The 25,701-nt window shown below is 33.6% G+C and overlaps 2 protein-coding genes across 2 annotated transcripts in view; both read right to left on the bottom strand.

Annotated features, from left to right (window-relative positions):
• The window catches only part of LOC146539292 (uncharacterized), a 336,488-nt gene that overhangs the window by 130,676 nt on the left and 180,111 nt on the right, over positions 1-25,701 (bottom strand). The window lies entirely within an intron of this gene.
• LOC146539293 (calexcitin-2-like) lies at positions 14,023-14,701 on the bottom strand. The gene has a single exon (XM_085185702.1). It carries the CDS (start codon positions 14,644-14,646, stop codon positions 14,095-14,097), a length of 552 nt encoding a protein of 183 aa, XP_085041828.1. The 5' UTR covers positions 14,647-14,701; the 3' UTR covers positions 14,023-14,094.

The following is a 25,701-nucleotide window of genomic DNA, read 5'->3' as shown; positions in this document are numbered from 1 at the left end:
TTCTTTCATATAACAAATCTTAAACTAACCAAGTAGTAGGCAGATCACGTGAGAATCACTATACTTGTGTTATTACTGCATTTCTGCAAACTGCCGCGTTATGGTGTCTGGAGATCCTACTTTATGGGATTTTGGATTTTATGAACCTATAAGAGGCCATTATGGCGCAGTTGAGACGTGTCTAAAAGTACTGGGTACGGATTCCAGGGAACATGATTTTATTGTTCTCTATGAGACTAAAGAAATTAATATATTTTTTTATTATTGTTTAGTTAGTTTAATTATTCTCACCGGCTCCTCTGAGTACACTCTCGTTGTCGTGAGTTCGAATTCCACTCGAGTACTTCTGCACTTAACACCATTCGAAACGCAAATGCCTCGAGAATTCGGCGGAAAGTGGCAACAGAAGTGTCTTAATGGGGAACGGAGTGTCTTAACTCTATGTTCCTGGATTCCCTTTGCCTATATTTCTTTGTGCGGGGCACAGTGTGAAGCTATACAAAAAATAGCTAAGATTGCATATAATTTTTAAGTTAACACTCAAGGAACACTACGCTTGAAGTTCGTAAGTCATATAACAAAATGTTGCCGAGAGCGCGCTAGTTGCACGCGGATCACGTCTACGTCTTGATGTAGCGATCGTTTTGGTTATTATGAGGGTGTTAGCTGATGTAGTTTAAGTTTAGTCTGTTTGGAGAATCTTCTTCATAAGTTTTATGTAAAAATACAAAATTTTGTATGAAATTAATAATTTTATACTAAAACTAGCGGCCCGCTCGCGGTTTCACCCGCGTGAACTATATTATTATTAATTTCTGTCTCCATGACTACGTCCTAGTGACGTCTATGCAAAATTTGAGACTCCTAGCATTCGTAGTTAGGAAGTTTCATACAAATTTTCAACCCCAAAAACAACCCCTTAGAAATCGAATATTACAAATTCCCGTCTTAGCGAGCACCTACGTCCTATAAGTAACTCCTATGCAAAATTTGAGATTCCTAGCACATGTAGTTTCTGAGATTTCGTGATGAGTGAGTGACCTTTCGATTTTATATATATAGATAAAGTTTCAGCCAATTCAATTACATTGTAGCAAATTTTGCAAGATTTTATATCGATATAATTTTTCCACTTATAAAAAGCTGTAAGTTCGATTCGATCAACACTTGAAGAAATGATTTTTTTTATTTCCCTGCTGTAACAAGTCGAAACACGGCGTTTATTTCCGTCAATCAATACACAATATTTTGAATTTGTGTGGAAAATGAAAACCAGTCTCATAACGCTAATGATGCTCGCCTCTCGCACGCATATAGATGCGTAAAGCGTAAAAATTAATAAGAATAATAAATTAATTCGTAAACAAAAAATACTACATAACCTTTTCAAGTCCGTATTCGAACCCCCACCACATAATATAAAGAAACATATATATGTTTTAAAAAGCTCCAGCATTTCTATCCCAGACATAATGTTCTATTCAGAGAGACTGAAAAGGCGAATTTAAAGACCGTCTGATAAATAGACTTGGAAGTTTGTATAAAGAACAGATAAATATAGATTAAAGTACAATGTTTTATTTGTAGAGACCATTAGTCTTTCCCGGTTTGTGAGTAGTTGGTTCGAATTTGTTGAAAGTTTTTTATAAATAAATCTACTGAGGTTGTCGAGGCGCGGGCGCGACTCTAATCACGACAGGTTGTGAGTTTGATTCCCACTCAAGGAAATTAAATATTCTAGATTTTATTTCTTCGTTCTGAGTGTAAAGTGAGGAACGGATGGAGTTTCTTAACACTAGGTTCTATCCACCCTGCTAAGTACGGAATACAGCGTCAAGCTAAAAAGCTAGCAGCACATTCAAGAAAAACTTAGACGATCATAGCATTGAAGATGAAAAATTGTATCAGTCTTATATCTCTGCATTCAACAAAACAAATTCTAATAAATACTTTTCAGAACCCATGCAGGCGACAGTCGCACCAGTACGGGCCGATATTGAACGGCGCAATATGAAAACGGATAGAGCGTGATTGACAGATGCTCCAGTCGGATTCAGAATTGTATTACCATCCAGACTTGACTTTTTGTTTCGTGGCCAAATTGTTTCAGAAACGACTATATTTGGAAAAGAAACGTGGTTTAGAGAAGAATTTTGCATTTTATTTAAAACTGTATTACAGTAAAGAAATTCTAGTTCCTTTAACTTTTTGCTGTATCCTGCATATGGCATAAAGCTGAGTATATAGAGGGGACCTAGTATTCAGGCACTCTGTTCCTTTAATAATTAAAATTACTTAAAAATCAGTGCATATGAAGTAGTACTATATAATAAGTAAAATATTTAAATTATTAATATAAACGATAGAAGCCATGAAGTGAGACTTGTTTTAAATATGATAGATTTGGGTTCATTCTCCGGAAAATAATTAATTATCATTACAGTAAGTACCCCGCACTGATATGCTAGAGTTCGACGTTGAGTTCCACCATTCAAATTTGCAAAAAGTGATTGTTTTGATAATAAGCTCTTTCTTAGCTTACCTGTGGGGCATAGATTGATGCTGAAAAAAAAATATCCGAAGAAAAGTAGCAATTTTAAGTATACTTTCTTATTTTTACAGCAGCATTTAACTTCAATTCAAGAATTTAAGACGTACTTCTATAACTACAGTATAGAAGGGCCAGGGCAGACTCATTTCCAGACAATTTCCGTAACGGATATGACGCATGCGCATTTGCTGTGTTTACAGTTCTCTTATGGAAGTGACTATGAATTATACCAAATTTATAGAATTTTGTGTTTAAAATAATTGTATAAAAATCTCCTTTTTTTAATAAAATTTTTATTTCATGTTTTTTTTACTCTGTGATTTATAATAGGGTGAAAAGTAGTGTTTATTATTAGTATCGAAAAAGAAGGTGTACGCAACATTCTTTTTTCTGCTATACCGTATGTATCCTGCATATAGCTGGTTAGGCAGAGGAAACCTGGAAACCTAGTATTAAGGGACTTCAGTTGTTATCAAGACATTTCCGTTTCATTTTATTTAAATTATTTTTTATTTACCGTAGTTTGTGTACATACATACTATATTATGAAAGTGGGCGGAAAATTGGAGGCAGTCTTTTAACCATAATTTTTATCTCCTAACCTGGTAGAGCGGGTGCGTCCGAACCCGTAATACCGAGATTACTCCTGTCACCAACAGATTAAAATTTTCGTAGTTAGTTTTTTTTAAGTTTATTGTAATTTTTATTTGTTTTCCTAGTATTTGTTTCTGTTTTTGTAATACTCATTACATAGTGTTCCTTAATTCACATATTAATTGGAATGATCATTAACACTATTCAAAATAAGCGGGATGCCGCAAATACTAGGAGCCGACGGGATTGAAAATTCCTAATCCCACAAATGCCAAGATTGAATACAGGCTGCTTTAATACACAATATATATAATTCACAATAATTAAATAAATATATTTTAAAAAATCGAATATTCCATTTTGATCCGGTTTCCGTTGTGTCTGATATGATTCCTGTTTCATGTTTAAATTAACTGTCATAGACAATTATGACTGCCGAGGTGGCGCAGCGCCACGACTGACTGACTATCTGACAGTAAATACGACTTACGACGTAAATTCGAACCCACCTGCCGCGGTTCTGTTACCCACACGCTTCTACCTCTGCGCCACGACTGGCCTCATTTAATAGTTAGATTAATAATTATAGATATTGCATTTAATTTCCGGCTGGTCATAATAAATACTGTCATGAGTATATTACCTATATTAATAACAAGGCGAGAATAAATAGTGCTAGAACAGATGTTATGATCACAATGTGACTTACAAATAGATTTTCCCTGGATTTTTCCGCAAAATGTATTAGATTACCTGACAATAAAAAGAAATATTACAATTTATTTGACGTTTATACATTCACATTACGTTTAGTAACAACAAGTCTACAAGATTTCTATCGCATATACACTTTGAATATATTGTTTATTTATTTTTAGCTTGTTGGTGGAGTGGAGATACAAGCATAAAGCAGGAAAAGCAGAACTTTATTTCTAATCACTCCAATTCGTTCTTTCTACCCGATGTTGAGACGGAACTTGACTGCTCTAGACTCACATAATTATACACTACATAAACTCGTACCTTTGCTGTGTAGATTATGATTTTTTGTTCTTTTTTTTTGGAAATCGTATAAAAAATTGAACGTAGCGGAAATTGAACCCACGCCTCTTGGAAACTGTCCAAGCGCTCAAAGAGTGTGGAATGGTGGACATCGTGTGGAATCGTGGACTCGATGTTACCAGAGTGTAAAAATAAAAATAATTTATTCCTCTGAGTGAGAATTGAACTTACAATCAAGCTTGTATCTCGTATATATTCATATCAGGGTAGATAGAAGAATTCTAGTGTTAAGACACTCCGTTCCTCATTTCGACGTTGAATTCCGATAGTCAATGCACATTGAAAGATAAATTGGTTGGTTTGCGAGGAATTATAAAAAAACTCATAGAAAATAGCTCAAAACCTTCTATTGAAGCTCCCCAAACAATATTTCACTCTTATCTAACCTAAGCTTAACATTACAAGTAAGCATATATGTAAGTAAAAGAGAAGCGAAAACAAAAACATTTTATTCAAAATAGTTACAACAGTAATATACGAGTACGTAGCGCAGGTGTGAGGGTCCAAAAGTTATTTTTTCGTGCCCCTCTGGCTATCTTTCAGCGAGTTTTTTATCGTCGTGTGATACGGTGAGCCCTTTTTTGCGATAACGTCCTGGCGTTTTAGGGTTCCGTACCAAAATCCTGATTTTATTGTGTAAGATATAAATATTTGCTTTCTATATCACCTATAAATAAATATATAAATTACTCTTTCTTCTCGAGACAAATGGTGATCTCATAATAAGTAGCTTCACGCTTTTTTCTGCATAAAACGATACCCAATGGTATCCAAAGGATGCCCAGAGGGATCCTAGTGTTAAGACTTGATGTGTAATTTCCTGACGTAAATCATATTATGTGTTTATTTTTAACAATGAGCCCGTCATGGCGCAGGAGTAGGTACAAGCGTGCGACTGTAACGTGCGTGACACGACGGTTCGTTTCCCACTAGTAAATAAAACATTTAATATTTTTGTTTGCCGCCATTCAACAAATGGTCGCAATGTCTCGAAAATTCAGCGAAAAATGGAGAACTGAGTGTCTTGACACTAGGCCTCCACCGTCTATCGCAATATGCGGGAAAACGCGTAAAACTGATTTTCTACTATACTACAAACATATTTTATAAAATAACACAAGATATTAAAATAAAACCGTAGTTTTAACCTACAGGCTCCCATTGTTACATGTTTATACGCAGCGTCCACATCTAAGCCCGAGGCTATTAGATACGAGCGTATTCTTGTTTTTCACCATGTTTCATACTTGGATTTACAAGAAAATATTTAATCTTGAATAAATAATAAGAAAAAATTATAACACATATAGAAGGGTAGGCAAAGGGAATTTAGTGTTTAGACACTTCGTTTCATAATCACTTCATTGTATATTGAGTGGCGGAACTTAGAGCCATGCTATGTCGGGTTACCAGAGCCACGAAATGTAAATAATATAAATTTACAGGGAAAAGCCTATACGATCTTTTCTCTGTTTCTCATTTTTATTAAATTTCGGAAGACAATGAGTTGAGTGGCAGAACTTAACACCGTATTTTTCCATAGTGGGAAAATGAAAATAATATTTCATTTCATATAGTCTGTGACTCTCCACTGTGTCACAAAGGCCAATGAAAGTTATTTAAAGTAAAAATAAGCATTTCGCTGAATAACACATTTTTAAAACTAAAAATGATCATTTTCATTCTTATCTACAATTTTTAGTTTAAAATTTTTATTCTTATAATTTTAGCAGAATTCTTGCTGTTTAAATAGAAGGCTTTTGTGTCCCACTCAAGTATTCATTGTTCTAAAGTTTAAAAATAATAATTTATTCATTCATTAACAAAAGTGGGTTTTTTGTATAATAGTTGTAAAAGGAAAATTAGTACATTTTTAAATTAACATTTAAGTTATTATTATTTCTCTCAACTTCACGCTGAAATCAACGAACCTATTGTTCGGGCACTCCGTTCCCAATAAGACTTCCGGTTCCCACTTTCCGCTGAATTCTTGAGTCGCCGATGTAGTAGACGAAGTTAATTAATTCCTTCTCCTTACCCTGCTTTGAGATAAAAAAATGTAATACTGATTTATTAATAAGAGTGAATATGTGAAGAAGAACAAAAGGATGGAAACAATTAAGACGGCTGTGGGTTCAATTCCTACTCGTGGGAGTAATATTTAATATTTTCTAACGTTAAAAAAATCTGACATCAAAATCAAAATGAACCTACAAAAATAAATTGCACGCTCCTTAACACTTCATTTCCTTAATTGGAAGGAAAAACGTAATATTTCCTTAGATCCAATTTACGATTATAATTCCCTTAAAAGTTATTTGCCTTTCGTGGGAATTATATCAGTCATAATACTAAATAGATTTTCTCCCGCGGCTCCGCTTGCTTTTTCAATTATATTTCGTAAAAAGTTTTAAATGAATCTATTAAAGAAAAAACAAAGTTTGATTCTGTTTTTATCTGTTCAAGAAAACAGTTTTGAGGATTCCTTTTGATGGTTTTTTTTTATGCTTAAGACAGCTGAGTGACAAGTAACTCCTTTCTCCATTTTTTGTTTTATAATAATTGCTCTGATATAAGCGTATTGGCTCAATGATTGCTTCAATCCCCGTCGACGGAATGATTAAATTTAATATATTTTTATGCCCTTCTTTCCATAATTACATATGAAGCTGCTACTTATAGCACGTAAGACTACTACTATTAAGTACACTAACTTGTTTTTATATAAGTAGACCATATTAAAAAAAATCGGGTGGAGACAATCTGCACATTCTGTCTCTCACTCCATATCTTTTCCCCACCTGTTATATGGGGAAAAACGATAAACCCACTTCCAACACCACAACAACTATATTTTACTAAGAATAAAACAAATATATGAGTCCGTAAGCATTAACCCAAAAAATGCATATTTCCATTATAATAAACCATATAGAGTTAGTTGTACGAGCACAGCGCGGCCGGATGTAGAAATAATAAATTCAAACAGCCATTGTTGAGAAGACGGAGGTCCGACAACTAACCCCACAGACCCCAGAAATGAATCTATGTTATTGTTATTTGTTATGCCATAAACTGTTTTGGTAAGTGTTGATGAAATATACATAACAACATTTAGTGTATAAGGCTAGTCGTGTGTAAGTGCGACAGAGGAAACTAAATATTTACCCTACTACATGCGGGATACAGCGTGAAATTGAAAAAGGAAATATTTATTACATTAAATTATCACAAAATTTTCTACTTCATATTTATAGTAATTATCAATGTATTTTAAGTTTATTGCCTTTAGCTGGAATTTATTATCATTTTCTTACTTTGGTAACAAGATAAAAATCAGAGTATCACAACACTTGGTTCCCTCTACTCTCTGTTTTACGGGGTAGAGCGTAAAGCTAAGATGAAAAAATACACCTTTAATATACAAAAACTTTGACAATGGTTTATCTCTAACTCTCGAGGTCGGCGGGACCCTAATTTACATACTTTTAGATCGGCTATTCAATATTAAACAATAAGACAAAAGGAAATCTATTTGACATCATATTATGATCCACAGGATTTTATAATACCGCCGGTTTAGGAGAAAAGGTTAGTAGGAATTTTGATGTCGTATACAGTACAAATCTTGCTATGTCAAAATATTGGTAAAAAAAGCCAGAACAAATTACTACAAAATACATATTTAAGGCTCCCATACAACAAACATGCTTTTTAGGTCGTTTTTATAAATAATGCTACGGAACTCTTGAGCGCGAATCAGACTTGCATATTGACCAACCTATACCTTTACTATCACAAGCTGCGCCACTGCGCCATGACGACCTCACAATAGTATTTTTCTTTGATTATTTATCTTTCCAAAGAGAAAAATAAGTTTTTTGTGATTGAGCCAGACGGATTTGGACGTTTTAATTTTAACAAGGCTCTTGTTAATATTATTCCAAGTTTACAGGATTCGGGGATACAGTCGTCTATTGTAGTTTGCGCGAATTTATATTGTATAGAACGGGTGAGGAGCTCGTGGTTGGATCTTTTTTGAATTTACATAAGTAAAGGATGGTAAATGTTTGTTTACTTTGATTTACTTGTTTTTCCTTCTGTCCCACTGTATTATAAAAAAGACGGTAAAAATTTAATTTTAAGATATCTTTTTTCTTTTATTTTCTGTTATGAAATTTAAATATAGGTATTTGTCTCTATATTTATATACTTTTATGTATATTTGTTTCATTAAATTGTAAATATTCTCCATAATATAAGATATCAGTGCCATGGTCAAATGGAATGGACACTCTATATTCTGATGAATATGGAGATAGTCGAGGTAAGTTTAATCGTAGGTACAGTGGATTACATCGAAACTATTAGCAACACATAATAAGCCTATAGATTATGGTCTACAACCTTCCTGGATAAATGGACTATCCAATATAAAAATATTTTTCAATTGGAACCAGTAGTTCTTGAGATTAACACATTCAACGAAATAAGCTCTTCAGTATTGCTTCATTTTGTAGTAAGTATGCAAAAGTCAATATCTTTAAAACCATATCAATAGTCATTAGAATCTTCTGTGTCCGATAGCGGATAGAAAGCTTAGGAACCTTTAACACGTCGTCAGCTTAACTTTAAATGACTTCTTATCCTATTAAGTAAAGTTTGTCTTGTGTGGCACAGTGGACTGTTTAATGTCATTGATTATTAGCTTTAGGGTACGAATTCAGGTCCTACAAATTTCTTGCTCTGGTAGATATATTGCGATATTTAGTACCATACCAATTGTAGTACATAGTAAGTCAATTAAGAATCTCTCGATTTGTTCAAAAAGGGAGGAACGGTAGCTCTACTGCGGTGTAAAAGAACTAATTGTCTATAATGGACAATGTCTAAGGCCAATCGTCTCTCTGCGCTCCCGCTTGCACGCTCGGCTCAGGCAGAACGTGACAATGAGTCACGCTTTTTCATACACGTAGCCGACGTTCATCGATTTATATGACGTTATCACGTCAAAATATTGTAAGAGCTATCAAAATATGGTAGTAAAATTTGCAAAGAACCTTCAAAAACAAAAGTTCCAGCAGCAGTCAAAGGAAATTGTAACTACTCAAAGGAAACTTACCAGCAGTATGATAAAACGCAAACAAGGTAAGTTCCACAAGTTGACGGGACCGCATCAGAGATTACCATAAATCAAACGTTCAAGATGCTGCTGAATTTTTTATGCTTCTTATTCTTTATTTACATTGTATTGTTATTTATGCCATTGTGATGACCTCGTAGCTCAGCAGCATATTGTCCTGATTGTAATCGAGATGTTTGTGGGTGCGATTTCCATTTAAGCCAATGAAGTATTTTCATTTTCTCTTTTTGCTACGAAATCAAAAGCGCGGCTTTGAGAGATGGAAAGTTTGTACTTGTTATGCTGGATATAAATCAAACTAAATCTAGTATTAAAACACTTCGTTGTCTATTTTATAATAACAAAAAAATATATATAATATCTAAATCACTTAACATACTAAGAATTTCAACAATTTACCTAAAAGTTGTACCAATTCCCAGAAACAATCAAGCCACTGCCTGCCTATAATACATTTCAAAGTCTTATGTGAGAGCAACTGGGTTGGAAATTTGTCTTTGTAAATCGTAATCGTCCCTCGAGTTCGGTAATATTTAGAAGTTCTTTGGGAAATTCTGTTGCCATTGTTCTTTTGTTTAATAGTTTTAGTATTAAGGTACCTCTTTTTGTTATAATCTATTTTTTAATGATAAACAGATAAATTATATTATTGATACATTTATGATATTTTTACCTGAAGGCGAAGGTGGTGGGTTCATTAATCCATACATAAGTTTAATCTGCACTTTAAGAAATTGTTATAATTAAATTATTTTCATTTTCTTGTTCTTATAACGGGGCGAATTGCGGCGTTAAGTAAACAACTCAACATGCAATGAATTCGGCGAAAAGTGTAAATGGCAGTCTTAATGGGTTCCCAGGTTCCCTCTGCCTAAACTGTTATCACACAGCATATACATATTATATATAGATATAGCGTGAAGCTAATAAAATATATTCTGGCACGCTTCTAGTTTTGACCTTATAACTTGAACTAAATTAACAATAAGCCAGCGCTGTCCAAGAATATCCTCAATTTTCTCGTTCTTCCAGAAGATTAGAGTAAATCGACCTATATTTATCAATTTAACGCTAGTACCGACGACTGACGCAACCTATCGGAAAATGTCAATGTTCTAAATTGTCGGTCCGTTTAATACTTATTGGATGTTTTATTTTTCTCATTCCATTATTTTATTCATATTTAAGTCATCATGACGCAGTTGCCTCGAATGTTATGGGGGGATTTGACGTCATTGCAGGGAGTTTTGTTAGTTTGTGATTTGGGTGTCTGATTATAACTGCTATGGTTGTGAGTTCCGATTCTCACTAGGAGAAATTATTTATTTACATTTCTCCGATATGGTAAGTCAAAGTACTAGTATAGAACTACTCAATGCGGGATAAAGCGTGAAACAAAACAAAAAAAAACTAAAACAACCGACAGCATCGAAACAGAAACGCCAACTGTTTTATTGAGTTTAAAAAATCTGACATATGTTTGAACAAAATTTAAAGGATTATCGATACGTTGGGATTGTGAGTGGACGCGTTTTTTTTCACAAACTGTAAAATGAAAACAGAATGTGTTGATTTTTCGCCCCTTTGTTTATATACAGCTATAAATCAGTTAACGCGAGACTCGGGTGTGCACAGTGCTTTACATCGCACTGTGATTTAGATTGGTAGTTTTTAATTTTTTTCAAGCTGTAGTGGTACATTTTTGAGATTTACAAGATTTAAAAAAAAATGTTTGCATTAAACGTTGAGAAGTTAATAATCGTACACGCTGTATCCCGCACAAAGCGGGATAGGCAGAGGGAACTTGGAAACCTGGTGTGAATACACTCTGTTCCCATTAAGACACTCCTGTTTCCCGCCAATTTCTCGAGGTATTACGTACTCAACGCCGCGCTTTGCCTCGTTACCAGACCTAGAGTCGCTGGGACCGAAACCTAGTGGGAACCGAACCCACAATCTGCTTGTGTTGTTGTGTGGTTGTGCCTCTGCGCCACGACCGCCTCCATCGAAGAAATTTAAATCAAACAAACTTTGATCCGACAACCTCAGGATATACAATCCTTTTAATTCCAACATATTGTGATAAGCTTATGAAAAGCTTAAGGCAAGCAACATAGAAATACACTTACTACCGCAATTGTAGCGGTCATTAATATCTGTATTATACACGACGAGACGGGCACAATACTACTTACGACGACAATTTATAAGATTATATATTTCTTAAAAATATAGAAACTTTTTTATTATTTGTTTCTATGGAGTATTTATGGACATTTTCAAAATATTGTTCTAACGTTTGAAAAAAGGTATCACCGATGACACTATTATATAAAGGATCACAACTTTAAATAAATACGTGAGAAATTGACTACAGCTGTGTTTGCTTGATATGCGTTCCCCACCATAAAGATAGGAAACAAGAATACGATAGCAATATTAGTTACTTATAGTTAATAGGTAAAGTGAACCCAGAACCGACGCGTTTACAGCCAGATGCTCTGCTGCTGCACCGCATGGCATCAATATATCAATATTAATATGTAATATGCAATTTTTTACGCTTAAAACTGTATTCCGCAAATCTCGCATAATATAAAATATTGAAATATCTTAATATTATATTATACAAAATATTATAGAAATACAGATAAATCAATCGTATTTTATAAAAGACTCTCAACCTTTGACGTGCGCCGTCATCGGTCATCCTGGAGGCATTGTTATAGGATTACACACAAGATGCCCATATAAGGTAAACAATCTCGACTTGATTATGACATTATTCCCACTGCTAGCGACTGAACTAATAGTATTCGAGATGGATGGATGTATGTTTACTTATATAAATTACCGTGAATCTATAACAAATATTCTCCTTGGGAGGTATTCTATTAATATATATACATTTTTCCATTTTTTAGCACCACGTGTATCCTGTACATAGCAGGGTAAGCAAAGGTAATCTGGGAGCCTAGTTCTATTAAGACGCTTTCATATCTAGGAATTTATTACACAAAACATGCAATTATACTTAAGTCTTTATATTTTTCGTATTATATTTTTTGAGCATAGTAATGAATGTTGATTGTTGATCTCGCCTTTTGTTTTGATGAATAATTAAAACATGTTTATTTCCCATTAAAAAATACTTAAATATGCGTAATTGTAAAAAAAATAAGGATAAAATTTATTATAATAAAAATCTATACTAAGTCAAAGAATTACTGGTCTGATTCGAATAATTATTTTGGCAATGGATAGTTCATTTTGTGTCATATATGACTTGGTTATTTCGGAGAGTTATCGTTAGAGTTACAGGAATATGTTAGTGAAGACATAAATAAACAAATGCCACTCAAAGGCCAGATGAAGTTGTTTCAAGTGAACGTGTTTCGTGAAATGCCTTCCCAGGGCGAGAGACGTTCACAATCGAAAGGAAATGTTAATTCGTCCTGGGACCGCCAGCAGCGGAGGGTTAAAGCGTTATTTATAACGCACGATGAAAAATACATTTGTAATATGTCTACGGCTATACTTCTATTTATGTGGACAAGTTAAACTGCCGTTCGTCTTGATTTTTTTTCTATGTTTGCGGTTTTTTAGGGTAGAGAGAGCATTTATATCAATGTGATGTGGTGCAGTAGCACAAGCATGTGATAAACGTAATGATTGTGGGTTCGATTCCAATCGCGGGGATTCTCGCTCGGGTAACATGGCAAAGCAAGGCTATGATTTTCGCCACTCAACAAGTAAAGCCTCAATGATGTACAGGATACAGTGTAAAGTTAAAGGAAAAGCCTTTATTTAAGTTTCTTCTTTAATGTTCGCTCAGTTTAGGGTAGTGGGAAATTCCAACATTCATATTTGTATAGTTGTAAGAGACGCTCTCGCTTTATCAAGAGTGAGTAGCCATAAAAGATGGAGCACTAAACGCTTTGCTCTCCGTATAATCCTACCTTTCGGAGGGTCATGCTTTTTACGTTACCATCCTATCCTCAGTATCATAGATATTATGTTTTTGAAGGTCAATGTCTCTAAACGTAGAGTCTTAAAAATTGAGCGGAAAAATTGGATACTGACTGTCTTATTACTACCATGTTATTCGTGTAAAAGTGTGTAACTAAAAAAAATACACATACATAATTAGTATAATGTAATTCGACACAACAAATATCTCGAGCGATTCACGATATCAACAACAAATAGGGAAACATTCATTAGCACACATTGCGTGATTAAACGATTGTGATCTTATCATGTAATACACGCTATCAGGGTACGTGACGAGACCAGCGGAACGTATTATCCATTTATTATGAAATTGTAAGAAGATTAGGTTACTATTGTATTTTGGTGTCTTATCTCGACTGAATTTTATTATTTTAGTGATTTCAACCAGAAATAAAAATATTGAATATTTCATTTCTTCGAGTGGGTTCGATTTCCACCCACAACCGGTAAAAGTTATTTTAGCTTTTGTTCACACACTACAATTCACTTACACGTTGCCTGAAAAAATAATTATATGTGAATTTCGTACTAATAAATAGTTTAAAACTTATAGTATTATTGTCATTGAGTCAATAATAAATTCAGATTTGGTCGACTTTACTATTGAAAAATAATTATAGGGATTAGAGAGTAGCAAAATAAAAAGAACAAGACATACTAAAGATGTAATACATATTATATTATTGTCTTAAGAAAATATTGACAGTTAAATTAAGCAAGTCAGTCCCGGTCAATAGGTAGCAGATCCAAAAATATAATTGCCAGGATCACTAGGATTTTCAGATATAAAATATTCTTTCCACAACTCTTGAAACTCTTTCCATGATATATTTTTCTTTCCTCTCGACATAAATTCAAAGGCCACCACACTGTCTTCTTTAAGAAGACCAAAAGACTGGAGAACATTGGCAAATTCCTCAACATCTATACTTCCATCGCCACCGTCATCTTGTAAGTCAAATATAAATTTGCAATACAAATTCTGCCATTCAAGAGCTTTGGCTGGATTTTTTGCATATTCTTGCCACATTTCAAGCCATTCTTCAATAGAAATCTGTCCATCTTGGTTGGTATCCGCTGTCTTCACTAGGGATTCCCAAATATTATTCAAAGCACTTTGTGTTTCTTTATATTTCTCATCAGATGGAGTCCAGCTTCTCAATTTGGCTATATTTTCCAGTGCAACATTAAAATCACCTTTATCAATATTGCCACTTGAGTTGTGATCGAAAAAGGAATGGAATAGATAAAGAAGCTTCATTTTCCTAAATTCAGACAGCATGATTATATATACGAGTAATCTATAAACGGTTAACACAACACTACAATTCTTTTCATTTCTACTAACTATATATTACCGTGGGCTTTATCTTATTATTGTCGTATCATTAATTTTGAGATATCATTTACTTATTAAATATACATATTTATACCTAAATATTTATTTATAATATAATTTAATATTTATTTATAATATAATTTATTATTCCTATAAACAAAAATGCATATTTATTAAAACAAAAACAAATTGAAATAAGTTTAGATATTTTTTTGGAATAAACCGTCGCTTTATCATGTTATCTCTTAAAACACTTGTTAAAAATATATTTGTATATATGAAATAAAAACGCTGCTTCAAGATTGAATACAGAAAAGTCTCATAAATCTGTATGACAAATAAGTATTTTTAAAATGTAATTTGAATTTGCCATTCACGGTGCGCTGCAGGTCTCGCGGGACAACCGTCACGGAGAATATTGTTTGGGAAATGATGACTGCGAGGAAATAGTAAAGAGTTTATACTCTAGAGTGTTTTGTGGATTTTGTTACTTAATTTGTTTGTGTTTAGAGGTACAGCGACTGACTGTAAACGCGACCGTTATGGGTTTGATTCTTACTCGAAAGAATGGATTAATTCCTCGCTCTCATAACGAGACAAAGGCGTTGAGTCGCGTCACTTAATACACAATGTCTCAGATATTGAGTGGTGCTTGTGGAATGGAATGCCTTAACACTAGATTCCTCCTACTTACTCTGTTATATGCAAGATACAGCGATATGCTATAAAATATGTCTAGGTTTTATCCTTATTTGATATTTAATATTGTTGTTATTTTTGACCTACACGCATATCTTAAATTGAAGAAGAAACTTTTTATCGTTATTAGCATTTAGCATCTTCGCAGAACAATTTTCAAATAAAAAATAAAAGAATACAATTTACTAAGCTATTACATTTTACTATTATATTAAAAAAATGCGCGTATTAGCTTATCTCTGCCTTAAAAGAAGAGAAAGTAAAATTGATAATTGAACTATTGTATAAAAAAATATTATATTCAACAAAAAGTGTTTTGCTATTATTTATAGGTTTCTAGATCAATAACTATAGAAAAACGTAGTTACTATAACAGTAAATATAGCTATTAAAATTTGCATAATAAAAATATAATAAGCATAATCCTATATCTTATAAGACAAAGTCGCTTTTCGTGTCTGTCTGTTGTTTCTAACTCTTCTTCTTCTAAACCACCCAACGGATTTTGTTGCGGTTTTCACCATTAGGTCGAGTATTTTTCGTAGAAGGTTTATATATAGTTTATTATTTGTACATTCTTATGTAAATTAACATAAATACGAAAAATATGAACAAAGTCCTACCCGCTGAGACACTTTCGCGCATGCGCTGCTTTAATGGTAAGTACTACATGAAAAAAATGTACTGGAGTATTGTTCCTCTCAATGAGATCTACAAAAAAGTCCGCGAGAGCATATTCATATCTTTTAAGAATAACGTGTAGTGATCATATTTCTGTCTAAAAATAGTAATTTCAATATATTTTTTATTGTGAGGGATATTTTTCCATAATGGTATTAATCCTTATCCTTTAAAATACTTTATTAATTTTCTACGTTAAACGAAGATAAAATTTGCTTTTCACACAATTGCTAATAGTTTAAGAGAAAAACGCATTTAATTGTTGACACATCACGTCGTTGACACTTCAGCAGTATCGACTCAAGTTTTACTTATCCCTTACTCTCAGCATATAAATAAGTATATTAGTTACGTTGGCCATTTAATGTAGATCAAAACTGTCTTTTACTGTTTTTCATTTTAATAAGTACTTTAGAAGTTGTTACAATATCAAAAAATCCTTGCTGCGAAACGGCTTGCCACTCGCCATGCGTCCGCCGCGCCCGCCTGCCTTACACGCATCGGTGGTTCAATGGTAGAATGCTCGCCTGCCACGCGGGCGGCCCGGGTTCGATTCCCGGCCGATGCATTCTATTTAATTTTCCTCACAGGCAGCCACGTAGTGCTTGCTTTTCATCAGGGACAGAATACCCTCTTCAGCATTAACCACAAGCAAAAAAAAACCCGCCTGCCTTTATAGCAACGAAGATTTAGATGCGTTTGCACGTATTGGATAATAAGAGTTGAATGTTGTGTTTCAGCGCGATATATTTTTTGTAGTAGTTATTAGTAGGTAGGCTTTTGTTTATAATGTCTTCCGTTTAAAAGTAGTCATTTAACTATCTAAAAATAGTCATTAAAATATATTTTAATAAGTACTTGAAAAGATTAGTAGCACAGATTTAAAATTACGGTACCTACTAAAAAATCCTTGTGTGTAAAACAATTGGAAAATCCTTATTGAAACTACGAAAATGCGGGTTGCATTGGGGTTTAATTAATTTTCACATTCTATTAAGTGCTTTGCAAACATACATTATATGAATAATCCAGTAGTAAAAGCGGGCGAAGCCGCAAGGGGGTCGCTAGTATTTAAAATAAAATCGACTTTAACGGTCCCCTTTTTTATATGAAATTTTCATGAATTTCAAATTAAAATGTTATATAACATTATTACAGAAAACTTTGATACCGTATAAAAATTAATTTAAAAATACTCGCGAGGATTTTCTTACATAATTTTAAAACAGCTCGGAGTTCCAGAGGAAATCTTTAATCAGAGTGAATTTTCATTAGCTAATTGAGTTGGTATCCTAAAGAATATAGCGTCATGGCGAGATACACAGAGGCTAGAGCGAAGCAGGTCGTCGAAGGAAAGTATTATTACACTTTTATAACTGTATGTAGTGCGGTGTTATTGTAGAGCTTAAGTTTTATTTGACTTTTATTTAAGATGAGATAAAATTGAGTAGTTTTATATTTATTATCACTAAACGTAATTTAAATGTTAAAATAAGACTTTATTTGTAAATATATTAATTGCTTTTTATATTGTAACTAATATTCAATTAAGCCACGTACCAGACAGCATCACGTTTTCTTGCATAGCAGTTTAGGCAGAGGGAACCTTATATAAAGATACTTTGTTCGCCACTTTCGGCTCTATTTTCATAAATATAGCGGAACTTAACGCCGCGCGTTACCTATCAGGTCGGTAAGTAAAAATAAATTAAATATAATCATTCCCTCAAGTGGGGATTGAAACCAAAACCTTCGCGTTAACTGTGCCCCCCGGCTTGCTACAATAAATAAGCCCTACAATGTGGATAAGAGGGTATCTCTAAACCACATTATAGCGCTTACTTATTGAAGCTAGTTACACTTGTCTTTTTTTATGTGTGTTACTTACAGTTTGTCAATAAATAGTATGGATCGATAGAGCTCATCAGGATCAACTTCTTTATTGTGGGACTATATAAAAATTTAAAACTTTAATAGTTATATTTATTTATGAAAAACATACAAACATAAGAAAATAACAAAACATCTTCACTGATGGACCCGTAAATTTGAAGGAGAGCCGGCGCAAAGAAAAGCATGCCAAGAATGTTTTTGATTAAAATTTCAACAAATTCCACAAGATAATGTTCTTGCTCGCTTGTTACGCCTTTGTTTACGAGTACATGTTTGGTATCCGGCAATCTGGTTTTATTGCTTCTATTCCATCTATCTTAATTTAGGGATGTACTTTTAATGAGCAAACAAGACGTTTAAAGGCATATACAATAGCTTCATAATATGTTAGTCTTTTGTTTGCAATGATAATATTAGGTGGTTTTATGTTAAATAGACTTTGAGTAATTACAATTACTAGGCGTAGTATTTTTTTGTATACAATCATAATTTCCACACTGAAATGGATAGAAGGACTCGTCATTCATTTTGCCTGGTCACGTAAACGATCGCAGAAATACATAAGGAATCGAATAAAGGTATAGTTTATTACTGCTTGGTATGATTATATTTTAAATATAAATTTACTCAGCAGCTAAATTTTTAAAAAAGCGATCTACTGTAGCATTCACAAAGACAATAAGTATAGAAACAAGATAGTAGAGTCAAGTGGCACTATTTGTTAGAGGGGCGCGAAGGCGGCCATAAAAATAAAATCACCTGACAACTCGCGTAGAAGAGATATATGTATCTTTGTACGGAAAAACCTAAGTGTTGATATGCGCAGTGGAAAAGTTATAGGATTTTACTTTTTTTAACCTTTACGCTTTATCACGAGTTAGTGAAACTTAATGTCAACACACTGTTTCCTATTTTTCACCAAACTTTTGAGTGTTTAAGGTGTAGCGGAACTTAACCCAGCACTATGTTTTACTCTGGTAACTAAGCAAAGCACGGTATTGAGTTGCGCTACTCAAAATGCAACATCTCGAGAATTTGATGGAAAGTGGATAACGCAAGTGCCTTAATAAGAACGGAGTGTTTTAACACTAGGTTTCTAGTTTCCCTCCGCCTTTCCTGCAGTATAAAAGCATGAGGTTAAAAAAACACAATCTGTTAATTTCCAAAATAAAGTTAAAAGCAAGAATATATTCGAACATTTCTTTTCCAATTGAACTACTTCCAAATAGTAATGAAGTATCGTAACCCAAAACTTATATTAACAGCAAGCCGCGAATCATTCACTCTCAATGTTCCCTCCAAACTGCATTTCACTTGCACACTGCACGAGTGCGCCGCCGCCGCTCGCAAAGTGTATCGCAGTTTGACAACGCACTCGTCGGGGTCCTGCGGGGCCGCGGAAATTAGATGACGTTACATTTAGAGATGGGGAACGTCGATGTTATTATGACGAATTTATAAATCGTTTTTGTTAGGTTCACTTGTAAGTATATAATAAAAACTACGAAACCGAATATGATTCGTTTATGATAATTGTATAATTTATTTCTTTTTTTAAAATTCTTAATGGTATGGTGGTGATGGTAGTCGTGGCATTTGATTGTAAATGCATTGTGGGTTCGATTCTCTCTCGAGGAAATTGAATATTTAATATTTTCATTTCCTCGCTCTGGTAATGAGGTAAAGCGCGTTGCTGAGTTTCGAGACGCAATGCCTCCAAAATTAGCAAATATTTCAAAATAATTTACCGAACATTAAAATAACTATTTTCGTTCAAATAAAATAAGATATCGGCACAAGTATCGTGGTGCGGCACCACGGGCACCACTACCGGCGCCGGCGTCCGCGAGTCAGCAATTTCCCGCTTGGAGGTGATTTATTCCATAACTCCGTCCATTGTGCTCTACCGTCGACTCTCTTATACGAGTAGTGTGTAGCTGGGTGCTGTGCACTGTGCACAGCACATCTGTCAGATCATTTTAATGCGTGTTATTGTAGAGGCTTATCATTTAGTTAAAAATATATGAAACTTACGTGTGTTTTATTGTTATAACATAGCTTTCTCACATTGTGGAGTAGATAGAAAGTAGTAGTGTGAAGGCATTTCATTTTTTTTTTCGTTTCAGTAGAGCATATCCGTTTTTTTAAGGACCATCACCACTGAACCGTTTTGTGTTAAAAAAAATTATATGTTTTCTAAAAAAAAGTAATTGATCGCAATTGTTTTAATGGAAACGGAGTGTCTTACTACTAGGTTCACAGCTCGGCCTAGTCTGTTTTGTACGGTATACCGCGTGAATTAAAAAAAAATACCTTTTAAAAAATATTAAATACAAAAAAAAATATCTTCACCATCGCGACCAGTTCACTAATTACATTAGAATAAAAATAAATTCAACGGCCGCCTAATATTTGTAGGTCCGGCACGGAAAGAAGATAATTCCTGGCAGGATCCGCAATAACTCGCTACAGGGTCACTCCGACTAAATTATGTCGAAAACGTGATGTTATACTATTACTTAATAATGCAGAATGTGCCAGATGTCTGACTAGCTTTCGGAATATTTTTGAATAGACTAGGGTTTTTAATTTGACTTTGCTTACTTTTTTTTATTCATTATTTTTGAAAAAGTGCGGTAGACTGAGAGATCTAACGGTTAGACACTCCTACCTTATCAAACTCTATATTTTACTAAACGTTCATGGCTTTTCTAAAAACCAAAGAAAAAAAATCGAAATTACAATATAATGACATTTTTAATATTTGAAATCGAACTGACAACTGCAGTAGAGAGAAATATTTATTAATAAGCTATATTATAATAATAGCGGTGATTTTCCTACATACAATTTGAAATACAAACAGTGTAAGACAAGGCTACTGACACTAAGACTAGCGTAGATTAGTTTAGACAAGCTGGCTAACTGCTGGGATGCTGTAACTTCACTCAAGCTCAAATACAAAATAACCAAATTCAGTCTATTGTTTTTTTTTTTACCTTCACGTGGTGTATCCCGCAAATTATATTTTCCCACTTTCTGCCGAATTCTGGAGGCATTGCGTGTTGAGTGGCATAATTGAACGCCGCGCCCTGCCTTATTATTGGTAACAAGCACATCACTACACGAAAGTCTTGGCTCTGGAGACGGAGTAATTATTAAAAACCCTACATAATAAAGTTCTTAACATAGCAATGAGATAGGCAACAATGCGCCCCTTTCACCTCAGTCTCCCCTAACGATATTATAGCATTAATATTCATTAAAGCTTAGTCTATACAGTTTTTACTATAAAACTAAATTAGTACCGCCTTTGTTATTAGAATTTGTTATGAGAATGTTAGTATTCATTTTAACAGGATATTGTGAGTTTGATCCATTAAGAAATTTATTTTACCGTTAAGACAAAGAACTGCGTTAAACTCCGACAGTTAACACGCAATGTCTCGATCTCGACATTAGTTTCTTTCTGCCTACTCAAGTATATGCGGGATACAGCGTGAACTCGTGTTCTTATAATCTGAAACCTTGTTTAGTTATATTTTTATTTATCATTCATTGCAAGTAATATTCTCTTCAAAATAAGTGAAACCTTTATTAATGACTATAGACTACACTGCATACTAAATTTTGAGAAAAAATAACAAACTACTGTGCCCTTGTTAAAGTAGGTTTTGGTTGTATAATTATTTATGTATAATTACTATATTATATACAAATATTTCAATGTACTAATATACACAACTACGTGACATTGCGGACGTCGTGTGACTGTAACGTTTGTGGGTTCCCCTCGGGAAAATGATTTCTAATTTATTAATATTTACTAATTTTTCAGTTCTAAGGCAGAAACGCCGCGTTGAGTTCCGCCATTTAACATGCAAAGTCCTGAAAATTGGGTGAAAAGTGGGTTACGGGGTGTTTTAACACAAGATTCTACATGCCTATTCTGCTATATGCGGAATACAACGTAAAGCTGAAACAACAAATATTTATCTTTTTTTTACTAAAACATAAAATACCTACTTAATCGTATATTATAAATTTGTTTCAAAATTTAACAAGAAATTTCCACACAAAACTCCAACCGTCTCATTGCAGCTAGAAATATTCTTCAATAGAATGAAATCGAAAATAATTTCACGATTTCAAAATATTTCCAAAGGAGCGAGCAATTGTAAAGCCAATGCTTGGAAACGAAAAATATAAGTTACTTATAGAACCTCAACTGCTTTCTAAGATAAATTGCTTTTCTTGAGAACTACACATAAATCACTATAAATACACTAAAATCTATAAAGGAGTATTGCTCAATAAAATAAAGATGTTTATTATAATGATGAAAAAAAAAACCGGTCAAGAGTGAGTCGGACTCGCTCAACAATAGTACAAGGGTCATGCTATCCACATCATGGCAATTGAGAAAAAAATTAGACAAACGGACTGACAAACAGATAGAAATTCTAAATCTGAATTCAAATTGGATTTGGTATAGTTTCATGTTAATACTATACAGTGGTACTAAAACATGGTAAATTGTAACATTTGTCCAAATTCTAGAATAAATAGTCCTCCCCAAAGTCGTTTTGTCTGTTGGGAGTACACCGTTCTAAGTATGTACAAGCATCATATTAGTACAGGGGTGTATGAAAATTAATAGTTTTGATAGTTTTGAAGTTTGAAATTAAATTATTTCAATTGTATGTGGTCACTAAATGAATATTATAGATTTAAAACTTATAAGAAAAATTAAACTAAATTTGTTTTACATTTGAACAAATAAAATAAGGCACTCAGGTTTAGGCGGCGTTGAGTTCCGCTACTCAACACGCAATGTCTCCAGAATTCTAGCAAAAATGTGCAACGGAATGTCTTAACACTAGATCCCTCTGCATACCCTGCTTTGTGCAGCATATAGAGTGAAGCTGAAACAAAATAAAGGGAGGGTGAGCCCGGCCTAGTGAAAAACGTCTGGCTGATGATGGTTGTGGCTTTGATCCCTGTAATACTTTTTCATTTTCTTTCTTTACAAAGATAATGTTAGCTAATTAGCTCCACCAAGAAATAAAGTGACACTTGTGATCTAAATTGTCACCGCCTACTCTCATATATGCGACATAAAGCATTTAGCTGAAGGAAAATTTCATCCACATTATGAGGCTATCACTAAAAGATGAAATGAATTAGTTGACACAAATTGTCTGTGTATTATTAAAATTAAAAGTCATCAAAACTTCCACTGTCTCCACGCACTAATAGTCGATATATTTTGTATTGTGTGACGGAAATCAACACCGCATTATGTCTTGTTACTAAAGCGAGGAGATAAAAATAACACATTCCCCCAAGTAAGATTGAAACTACAACCATCACGATTGTGACGACCGCTGCGCCACGGCGGCTCCTAGCCTATACTATATACATATACAACTTAGAACCAATCTCTAAGAATATGCACTTTTATAAAGATCCCGTTGAAATTGAACCATTAAGTACCAATCCATCCAATCGCCAACCCTAATACAATATGCAAATCCTGCCTGAATAGCATTTCCATGTGAATCTAAGAGTTTTCAACGTTTTCTAACCGCAGCCGTCTAACGCTATACGTTATGTATAGCGCAGAGTCCAGAATGCTAAACAAACGCTAGCCCTGGTTTAGATAAACGAAATAGATTTCTGTCCTGGCTTGGAATTTTGAAATAAATATTGAGGCCAGTTATGTCGCGGGGGTGAGCGTGCGATGGGTTGTGGGTTTGATTTTTATACGAAGATATAAAATATTTAATATAGTCATTTCTTCGCTCTGTTAATCAGGCAAAGCGCACGATTCGATTCTAATATTCGGTTGAAAGTGGAGTCTTAATGGAAACAGACTTTCTTAACACTAGGTTCCTAGGTTCCCTCTTCTTATCATGTTATATGCGTATTAAATTATTAATCTTTTCGAGCGGAAATCGAACTCACAGCACCCGCACCCCTGCGCCACGACTGGCCCCAAATTACAAATTCAAGTAAAGCAGATGCGTTATGCTAATTTAGTTCACTGCAACATATATGAATAGCAAACATTTAGAAGACGCAGTGAGAGCTTACGCCCCTTTCAGTCTCTATGTACTTAAAGGGCAAACGTACTAAACTGAGAAATTTATGAATTCACTCAATCAGCAAAACTATTAAGACAATATTTCTTATGAATATCATTATAAATATATTTTTTATTTGTTGTTTGTTGGTTTTTATAAACTTAAAAGACAATAAAAAAACTTATGACCATTACCTCTCCTTCGAATGATTGTAGAATATCACAGGCCTACCAGAGCGACAAAATTAACATTTTTTGGTGCTGTTCGATATATTTAAACTTAGTCTCATTCAAATGTACATGCGAATTAAAAAACAAATTTATTTAGTTCCCTATATTAATATAAATCTGTAAATGTAGGGCACAATAAATTAACAAAATCACAATTGTCCAATTAAAATAAAATTTAATTTGAAATTTCAACTTGAAATAAATACAAAAGTTTTATCGCCACAGACAAAGCTCTACAAAGCCTTTGTGTGTCATGTCGCCACAAAACTGACTCCACCTTTGTAGATGTATCAGTCAGTTATTGTATTGTAAGATATGTTGATATGTTTCAAACAAAATAATAAACAAATTGTAAAATATATATTTAGAATTTGTTTCATTATATTATGACAATGAATGTCAGTTAAAAATACACTTTAAATTCTGGTCATTTAACGCGCAGGACTATAGTTATCTCTTTTCTTTCACAAAATTGAAAAAAATATCTATGATTAATACATAATTACACAAAAACAACAAGTAAAATATACCAGAAAGATAGTTTAAAAACTAGATAAAGAATAGTGAAACGACTGTCTTGTTCCAAGGATCGTTTATTAGTTCTTGTTAATTATGATCAAGCGTCGTTGTTGCACCAAATAAGCGATATCAATTTTATTACGATATGATATAAGCTATGTCTTCAATGATCAGAACTTTTAAAATATATAATTTCTATTTATATTTGACTACCGTACATAGAACTATACTACACTATACAATATTAAACTGTTCAAATGGAAGTAAATTTATCTAACACTCCGCTATCACGAAAGCTCCCATTCGCCATCCATCGACGTATCCGTCGGAACTTAATTAAAGTGCGAAAGAAGACTGAGCACATTGAGCTTTTTAGTGGTGCAGTACCACATTGGAAGCTATATGACTGTAGATTTAATATTAGTTTTGTTCTTGCGATTTGAGGGTAGGACAGGCCAACGTGACGGATAGCGGTGGAATGAATTTGATCTCCACTAACAAGATTACATTAAAAAGATTTTTATTTACAAAGTGTAGCGTTGGGTTCTGCTATTTAAAACAAAATTTGACGAAATTAGAAAGAATTATTTCAATTCTTTCAAATTCTTTCCTACACTACTATACATTGAAAAAAAAACATACAAATATACTTAAATAACTCTTAATCTTATATACAAGAAATAAGTTAAAACTATCTATAGAAGTTAAAAGCTAGGCTATATCGCATTGGCTAGCGCTTTCTCTACGTAACGAGCTTTCGGCGGGAACTTTTGAGAACGTTCAAGTGATACTCGACGAGAATCTTTTCGAGTTGGAGATAGATTAAAAATGCTTAAAAATATTCAAATATAGGAAGGAATTGGAAAAAGAATTAAGTTTGTTCATTTCGA

This window comes from Heliconius melpomene, chromosome 5, assembly GCF_056956725.1.
Source record: "Heliconius melpomene rosina isolate 202511_hmr_F chromosome 5, ASM5695672v1, whole genome shotgun sequence".
In the NCBI taxonomy this organism is placed as follows: domain Eukaryota; kingdom Metazoa; phylum Arthropoda; class Insecta; order Lepidoptera; family Nymphalidae; genus Heliconius; species Heliconius melpomene.
Note: the sequence above shows the minus strand (reverse complement) of the source record. Positions and strands in the feature narration are given on the sequence as shown.

Excerpts from the sequence above, each read along its gene's own strand:
- LOC146539293 (XM_085185702.1), bottom strand. The coding sequence starts at position 14,646 with ATGCTGTCTGAATTTAGGAAAATGAAGCTTCTTTATCTATTCCATTCC.